At 31.9% G+C, this 9,711-nt stretch overlaps 1 protein-coding gene across 1 annotated transcript in view; it reads right to left on the minus strand.

Annotated features, from left to right (window-relative positions):
* LOC132721308 (transcriptional regulator ATRX-like) overlaps positions 1 to 8,599 on the minus strand; it is a 30,291-nt gene extending 21,692 nt beyond the window's left edge. Inside the window, exons 1-10 of the mRNA XM_060705588.1 lie at positions 8,553 to 8,599; positions 7,376 to 7,520; positions 5,662 to 5,746; positions 5,073 to 5,173; positions 4,588 to 4,754; positions 3,928 to 4,003; positions 2,773 to 2,852; positions 2,146 to 2,298; positions 1,563 to 1,683; positions 1,053 to 1,220 (exon numbers count right to left, since the gene is read on the minus strand). Of these exons, the coding sequence (XP_060561571.1) occupies positions 1,053 to 1,220; positions 1,563 to 1,683; positions 2,146 to 2,298; positions 2,773 to 2,852; positions 3,928 to 4,003; positions 4,588 to 4,754; positions 5,073 to 5,173; positions 5,662 to 5,746; positions 7,376 to 7,520; positions 8,553 to 8,599 (1,143 nt within the window). The remainder of the gene's footprint in view (positions 1 to 1,052; positions 1,221 to 1,562; positions 1,684 to 2,145; positions 2,299 to 2,772; positions 2,853 to 3,927; positions 4,004 to 4,587; positions 4,755 to 5,072; positions 5,174 to 5,661; positions 5,747 to 7,375; positions 7,521 to 8,552) is intronic.
* Positions 8,600 to 9,711: the final 1,112 nt, after the last annotated feature.

Genomic DNA, 9,711 nt, shown 5'->3' on the forward strand with positions numbered 1-9,711 from the left:
ATAAATATGACAAAATGGTTGTCCGTGTGCTGAATTGGACAAAAAACAACAACAAACTAGAACTGCCACTATCATGGCGTGAATACCCCCGCATACCACTTTGTCAGAATCAACAGTGGCCATTTAGAACACAAGGACAACCTCCCTGCCAAATCTGAGGTTACTATGCCAGTGCATTGCTAAGTTATGTATTCTACATGCTTCAAAAGTGAAAATGTCAAAATCAATACACTCTGGACAGGCATTCTGAAGCAACTGAGGGGAAAAGCTTTATTTTGACAAGGTCCCTGTGACCTTGACCTTTGACCCAGTGACCTCAAAATCAATACGGATCATTTACTGATCATGACTAATCTCCATGCCAAACATGAAGACTGTGGGTCATAGGAACCTTAAGTTATTGGGCGGAAAAACTTTTTGATGTCAAGGCCCCTTTGACCTTGACCTTTGACCTGGTGAACTCAAAATCGATAGGGGTCATCTACTTATCATGACTAACCTCCCACCAAATATGAAGACTGTGGGTCAAAGGAATCTTAAGTTATTGGGCGGACAAGCTTTTTGAAGTCAAGGCCCCTGTGACCTTGACCTTTGACCTGGTGACCTCAAAATCGATAGGGGTCATCTACTAATCATGACTAACCTCCATGCCAAATATGAAGACTGTGGGTCAAAGGAATCTTAAGTTATTGGGCGGACAAGCTTTTTGAAGTCAAGGCCCCTGTGACCTTGACCTTTGACCTTGTGACCTCAAAATCAATAGGGGTCATCTACTAATCACGACTAACCTCCATGCCAAATATGAAGACTGTGGGTCAAAGGAATCTTTAGTTATTGGGCGGACAAGAAAAAACCGACGGACGCTGGACAGCCAGACGGACAATCTGATTCCAGTATACCCCCCTTACAACTTTGTTGTGCGGGGGTATAAAAAACAAAGCAACTCTTATCTCCAGTTGCTTGTTATAATATATCCCAGGTATTGTGTACAAGTGTATAAGCTTGGGGACTACTTTTTTTACTGACTCATTATTGTGTATTCCTACACTTACATTAAGCAGCATAGCGATCAAATCATCCTCTGCCTCCTCCAATATAAACCGGGTTATCTTTGTTTTCTTGAACTTCTTATCCTCAACAGGAATATGTTCCATTGCTTCTGGACAATTCTCTTTTACCCAATTTAGAAATCCTGTACTTGCTGGTATATTCTTGGTTGCCTGAAAATGAAATGATAACATATAAAATTTACTAGGATAATCATTTATGTAAAATTAAAGGAACATTAAAGCTGCATGCCATCAGATTAAGTCAAATTATTTCCAGAAAATCAAACTTGAGAAAATTGTGCTAAGATTTTAAGAAAGGTTCAAAGAGTCAAGTTATGATATACATATTATGTGTGATTAACGATTGATTCTGCAATATTTATCACCATTTTTTTTTTTTACTACTAATTTGACTACTAATCCAATGCTTACCTATTGAGCTAAGCAGGCATACATATTGCCACAAGCAATTTGCAGAAAAAGTCGACAATAAATCATTTAGAAATAACTTACATAGTTCCACTCTCGAACTTGTTCATATTCCCCGTAAGCATCTTTTACCTGTCTAACCAGCAAAACATACTTCAGGTAGTAAACATTATCCGTGCCCGATGGCTTCACTTCCAGACATTTACTATTGAAAGAAACAATAAACATGTGCGTAACTTTGATGTCAGAAACAAAAATAACATTACAATTCAAAAGGAAGGAAGCTAATAAACATATCTTGATAATGTTATATGATAATTCATCTAAAAAGTTGCAATCTCAGAATGAAACACAATCTCATACTGATAATCTTGACTATTTATAGTCTTGAAAGCAATTCAAAAGATCAAATATGGAAATAAAAGATTGCCTGCTCAACATTTAAACTAGTTCTCTGACATCAAAGTTACATTTTCTTTGAGATTACAAGATGAATAATTCTGATTAATTTACAGCTTGAAACAAGGAGGGTGGTGAACATTGATCATCCTAAAAACAGCTGTAGGGTTTCAAGTGAATAGATTCTTAAGATATCTTTAAGAGTATCAAAGCTGATGCTAAGGTGGATTCAAACACTCGAGAGTTAAAAATTAAATTTTCAGCATACCTTATGAGTGGCAACACCACATTGACATGGTTATCTTCTTCAAGTCCCTGCAGTTGTAGAGGGACCTCTAGTAAACTTTCAGGCCAGGCTTGCAGTATGTAACACACATAGCCTGCTATCTCACGTCCATACAACTTCTTCTGCTCAACTTTACTGCAAGATAAAATTTCATAATTATATTGCTTTGATATGTTTGGGAAAGTCTAATAAAAGGGAGATCAGTCTAACAAAACTATTCATCCTTAACTTGCTGGAACCAAAAGTGATTAATTTTTGCCACCAGTATACAGCTTCACAAAGGTTTTACGTTTCTTTATCCTGCCACCAAGATTAACTCTATGACAACTTAATAATGGATATTTCCTGTGTTTACATTCCAATTGCTACAAAGGGATATAATATACAAATATAGTCACTGGCCGACCTGGTTTATATAAAAGAACACACGATTTTGTCTCCGATACAGTTTGTGAGCAATTGACTAAGCAATGAATAGCAAAGGTGGGGCTAAATTTTTCATTGCTAATGTACAGGCCAATTATGGAGAGCATTTGGAGAAATTGATTATAATATTTTTGAGCCCATACAACAGTTTTGGAGGGTAACTCATAAAAGCTTCATATTTACCTTGAATAAACACAACATAAATCTACGTAGAAAGACAATATGGCTGAAACATATCTACAATACATCTTCTCCTCTGAGTCCTGTAATATATACATGTACATCAATATAATCTTATTATATATGAGACAAAGTCTATGTAAGGGGAAATGAGATCAAAAAAAAGTTTTCTTTCGTTTTAATTTTACATTTTCCGTTTTTAAGATGTCATTCAGTATTTCATGAACCACTTCAGTTTTCAATCGGAACACCTTGACAATTATTCCTAAACTTAAAGTTGCAATTGCTCTGTAATCGGAATACCCCACCAATTATCATCGAGTTAAATTAAAAATAGCAATGCCCAACTAGAAAAGAGACTGAACATTTCACTGATAGAAATCTATATATTTTTCAACGGTTTTTAATTTGATTTCCTTTTCAATATCTATGTGTAGTTTATTTCCTGGCAAGCCAAAGCCCAAGTCCACGACTTCCCTGTGTAAAGCTAAAGTGAAAATTTGTTTTTTTCTTGATATTTCTCTGACAGATTTTAAAAAACACCAACACATATGTCATATGGTTAAATGTTAGTTTCCCTATGAAGAAAGACCTTAGAAATAATGCACACAAATGTGCTTGAATATTGAGGTATATTTCTCAAACAAGAAAAGATATTATAATCTTTATTCATGGTCAACTTAAAGCCACATTGGACAATAGTAAAAACATTTATAGTAAATGACAACCTTTTGAGATAATGGCATTTGAATATTAATATGACATTATATACTAGTAATTTCATGTGGTCATTATACTGAGAATTACAATTTTAGAATTCAAGTGTAGCGAGGCATACATATGAACAAATACAATAGATCAAGTTAGAATTTGAATTTATAATGTTTATATCAACTAAGATTTATTTGGTTATGCTACTTGTAAAACATACATGTATATTTACATACCATAAATTAAGAATCTAACAAATATTCTAAAGGAAATATTTTTTCCAATATCTTGAAACCCAACACACTACAGTTACATTAAATTATTCATACATTTTGAAAAATATTTGTGAAGTACAAATAGTGAAACTTATATAAGGGATTCTTATTTTCTCTATTTTATATAAGGGAGGTAACTTGGAAAAAAAATGTTTTAAAATCACTCCCTTACCTCAAGTTTGTGCGAGTCCACATGGAGATGAACACATGTGATGAATCTCTTCAAAATTCCAGCTAGTTTCCCTGATCTGTAGATATAAGACAAAAAAATCATTTATTCGTACCATCCCAGATTTACTCCGAGCAATTTACTCAAATCAAAATTCAAAAATATATTTTCTTGCATATCGGCTAAAGATTCTTCCTAGTGACAGGCATATTTATGACCTTAACCACTTAACCCGCCAATTGTTCTAGTAAAATTCATCTTAATTCTGTACAATATCATGCAGAAAATCAGCTTTTATTATGCTAATGTAACATTATTTTACTATAATTTAAAATTTGATTATGCATCAATACATAATTCAGAATAAACTCTTCTTTGTCCAAATGTTTGTAAGGCTAAATTTCTGAAAATACTGTCCTTACAATGATTCAGATGCATAACATAGTCTCTTTTGAATAGGTTTCATAAAACAAGTTAATCTGGACAGAGTAAATGCTCTAAATTGACTATTTATGTTTACATTATAAACAATATTTTCCTGCATGCAGGGTGTAACTTTATATGCAAAACATATACTGTAATTATGTACATGAAAGGAAACAATACTATTTCATATACATACATTTAGTTAAAATTCTAATAACTTTTGGAAATTAGGCTTACCTGACTGGCTTGTTTTTTGCTATACATTTGTTGACATCATCCCCAATGTAATCAAACAGTATTTTAAGTACTCTAACATAAGCTAAAGGTTGGGAACCAGTCGCCAGCTCTAGCAGAAGATTACACATAGGTAACCAGTCAAATTTGGATTTCCCATCTTCCTCTTGCTGAATTAGATTGAAACAAGTGTTGTCAGAGGAGATAGCACACACAATTAATTATATACGGGTCACAATAAAATAACAAACTGTGAACAACGCCAATGTCCAAGGTTAGAGTTGAACAGTTCACCATATACTTCATAGTCAAGCTAAACTGTATCACCTGCAGAGGACTCAATACTTAAGCTAAGAGCCTTACTAATTTAATTAAATTTCAACCACTCTGCCTCATATTGACCTACGATTTGAGCAAAACTTAGTTGCAATACCAAAATGTGCTCAAACACAAAATTCCAAGATATTTTAACAACATGCTTGCCATACCTGAGATATTTCACACAAGTCATCAAAGTCTTGTATCACAGTCATGATGAACGGGACTTTAACATCTTTCCTGTTCAACAATTTCTGTAAAAATGTTCTATCTGCAAACATATGATCAAAACAAGGTTATGTTTGTTAAACATAAATGCCTCCTCCTAAATCTGAAAAATGTCCATAAGGTAAAGTACTAAATTTCAATGGAATACATTATTTTGCATACGATATTTTTCATATTGGACAGTTAAAAACTTTAATCTGAGCAAGTTTTAAACTTTCTATCAAGACCTCTCTTTGATGAATTTCCCTAACTGAATAATCTTAAGCTAATATTTCAGTGGCAGAATTTTAAAATATGAAATTTTTATATCTATCATTGGTTTGAAATTGTTAAAATTCTGTGTTTGTTACAAAAAATAAGTTTATCCCTAGAATCATACATGTTGTAATATGTAATACAGTAACAATCAATACTGGATTAAGACTACCATAAATGTCTAACTGTATCATAACAAAACTACTGTATGGACAGAACAAAGGAATGACTTTATAACAGTAATAAGTGTATACATACATGTATAGATTTACTTACAGAGTAGGTATCTTTGTGTTTTCTCTAATTTCTTAATCACACTATGTTTTGGCTTCTTAATGTTGCTGTCCAGTAGACTGTATACCTGAATTAAACAAATGAACATGTAGACTGGTGTACATCATAAATACAAATTCTTAATTGTATTTCATTTACTATAACAAATTTGATCACTCAACTTTATTTTCAACTACTTGCAGCTAAAAGTCAACTTTATTTTCAACTACTTGCAGCTAAAAGTCAGTATCAAATGCAGAGATGATACTATTCAATATAAAAAATTCTTTTAACAAGGTCATGACTTGTAATATCAAAATTGTTAAAAAGGGTAGTACGCTAGAAAATCTGGTTATATGGGGTAAATAAATGGGGTTACCCAGTTGGGGCCTCAACCTAAAATAAATGTTTAAAATGGGATGCACCTACAGACAGACACGGATGATGTAAAAATGAGCACTTCATGCTTAGGTTGAGTCTAAAATAAAGCCAGAACAGGAATATATTCTGGGATTGTTTACCATTTCATAAATATATATTCTGACATTGTTTACAATTTCATGAATACATTCGGAGATACTAGTAGTTTACCATTTCATGAATATATTCTGACATTGTTTACAAATTCATAAATATATTCTGACATTGTTTTACCATTTCATGAATATATTCTGACATTGTTTACAATTTCATGAATGTATTCTGAGATTGTTTACCATTTCATGAATATATTCTGACATTATTTACCATTTCATGAATATATTCTGACATTATTTACAATTACATAAATATATTCTGACATTGTTTACAATTACATAAATATATTCTGACATTGTTTACCATTTCATGAATATATTCTGAGATTGTTTACCATTTCATGAATATATTCGAGATTGTTTACCATTTCATGAATATATTCGAGATTGTTTACCATTTCATGAATATATTCTGACATTGTTTACCATTTCATGAATATATTCTGACATTATTTGCAATTACATAAATATTTTCTGACATTGTTTACCATTTCATGAATATATTCTGAGATTGTTTACCATTTCATGAATATATTCTGACATTATTTACAATTACATAAATATATTCTGAGATTGTTTACCATTTCATGAATATATTCTGACATTATTTACAATTACATAAATATATTCTGAGATTGTTTACCATTTCATGAATATATTCTGAGATTGTTTACCATTTCATGAATATATTCTGAGATTGTTTACCATTTCATGAATATATTCTGAGATTGTTTACCATTTCATGAATATATTCTGAGATTGTTTACCATTTCATGAATATATTCTGACATTGTTTTACCATTTCATGAATATATTCTGACATTATTTACAATTACATAAATATATTCTGACATTGTTTTACCATTTCATGAATATATTCTGAGATTGTTTACCATTTCATGAATATATTCTGAGATTGTTTACCATTTCATGAATATATTCTGAGATTGTTTACCATTTCATGAATATATTCTGAGATTGTTTACCATTTCATGAATATATTCTGAGATTGTTTACCATTTCAGGAATATATTCTGAGATTGTTTACCATTTCATGAATATATTCTGAGATTGTTTACCATTTCAGGAATATATTCCGAGATTGTTTACCATTTCATGAATAAATTCTGGGATTGTTAACCATTTCAGGAACATATTCCGAGATAGTTTAGTAAGTTTACCATTTTATGGATGTTTTTAGTTGTATCATCTTCCTCTGTAACTTCTGTCCTGCCATCAAGTCCGGACTTCGTGAGTTCTTCAAGACTGTCGTCCACATGACCACTAATTGAAGGCAATTCTCTAGTACACAGATTCTTCAAACTCCTATAGCACAAAAAAACAAAATTGACAGTCATTTTGCATGTGCCACAGAAATAGTTATACAATGTGGGCTGAAAATTCATCAAATAACATGTAAGAAATAATATATAACCAGTAACTGACATTTCCAATAAAAAAAAAATCTTATAGGTTTCAGTAAATATAAAACATCACTATTCCATTTCTCATTATCTTGCATGGGCAAGTTTGGTGTACATCAAAATAGTCTTTCACAAGTATGAGTAACTGTTGATATATCATAATTATCTTAAACGCATATTGAATGAGTGTAGGCTCAATAAAGAATTTAGTGAACGAGTTGAATAAAATTATCTTATGTAAGCTTCTGGCGAACATAAAATATTTTATTCTACAAGTTCAATAAATTTAGTAATGAAGCTAGATGAAAATAATATTTTATTTATCGCATATCCAAAAGCATTGTTTACAGTTTACAGTAAAATTGAATCACTTTTTTATTGGCATGTTTAGTGTGACGTTAACATTTAACGGGTTTCACGTATGTTTTATAAAAAAGGGAATAAGTCAGGACTACATACCATATATACAGTTTCAAAAAGCGCACATGTATGTGTGAAAGACATTTTTTGCTTTAATCCCTTTTTGCTAGCGACAAATAAACTACCTGTGACCAGTGTACCCAAAAACGCCCGGGCATAGATTCTGTTCAGCTACTTATATTTGTGTAATTTTTTGAAAATTTTTTTAAATTTTAAATTTCCCCAAAGAAAATCCCAACAATTCCCTTTTAAAGTTTTGGCATGGTAAGGTCATTACTTTCCCTCTTTTCAATTTTTATCAAGTTTTCATTAAGTTCATCTTGCAGTTTGCCTGCAGATATATTCTTTATTGCTTGAAGAAATGATGATTTTAACTCCTCCTTTGGAATCTCCTCTTTATACTCTGAAAAAAAGGATAAAATATATGTATCACATAATTATGTTTGTTGATCACTCAAAGAAAGAATATATTTCTAAATCTGTTTGATAAGAAATCCAGTTTCCATGCACCTACCTAAGGTTTCTCCCCTTTAGTGGTGGATTTAAATTATTGCTTCCCATCAAGAAAAAAGCCTGAAAATCATGCAGTTTTCCAATAAAATTTAATTTCCATCCACTTTTTCCTTCCCTTTCTGCACAAATTCTGTGTTATCTTCTCACAAATTTAACGAAAGAGCCACTATCCATTATTGTGAAAAAGCCTTGACCTCTGGATCATTCCTGTAAACTTTGGACAAAATCTATGCAAATGTTTCACAGATGTTATTGGACATATATAAACTCAGGTGGGTCATCAAGTCATCATAAGAGTCCAAGAGCCCTATGACTGCCCTTAATATGTCAGATAATGGAATGACTAAGTTGAAAAATTAAATTAGTTTATAATTTTGTTAGAAACAAAAAAGGAAAATCTATCATTAACACCTTCTTTCTTCTTTATATTTAATCTTAATATTTATATTTAATCTTAATACAGTATACTTAACTATGTAATACTGTGTCACCAATGTCTTTGAACCTTCCCAGAACTCTGGAACATTCAGTGGTCATTAAACTATAGAACTAGCAACAGTGTCTATTTTATAATAAAATTTTATTACAAGTGTGCACTCTTTACATTCAGTTCAGCTGAGACAACGAGGAAAGTGTTAAAGTATGTGATCTAGAGTGTGAGCCCTTAGCATGTAGAGAGTGACAGCTTGAAAGGCAGGCCCTTTGCTGGCATTAGAGCCCTTTCCAGTTTGTCTCAGGTTACTGTACATTTAGGTTCTCATTGGCAGCCATACAGTGACCTACTTTTGGCTCAGAATTCATCTTTGGCTAATACTCAAGGGAATTGCATGGAGGTAAATTATCATCACTGTGCATAACAATTAAAACTGGTGACATGTCCAGGATCCGTACTCAACAGGGAAAGCTGCTTTTAGTGCCTTAAGGGGCAGGTGGACCCTCATTAAACATATAGACTACATAATGAAACATATATTAAATTGACCATAAATACAACACCTCTCAAATTTAACATTTATATACAAGTCAGTTCATAACACCACAATTTTTATCTTTGATTTTTAAAAAAAAAAATTTTGTTATCCACTTCTATTTATAGAGAAGACCTAAACCTCAATACTACTTAATTTTGTAGTGACAAGCATGAATTACTGAAGAGACTT

This window comes from Ruditapes philippinarum, unplaced genomic scaffold (genome assembly GCF_026571515.1).
Source record: "Ruditapes philippinarum isolate M1 unplaced genomic scaffold, ASM2657151v2 ctg1039_1_1_1_1, whole genome shotgun sequence".
Taxonomy (NCBI): domain Eukaryota; kingdom Metazoa; phylum Mollusca; class Bivalvia; order Venerida; family Veneridae; genus Ruditapes; species Ruditapes philippinarum.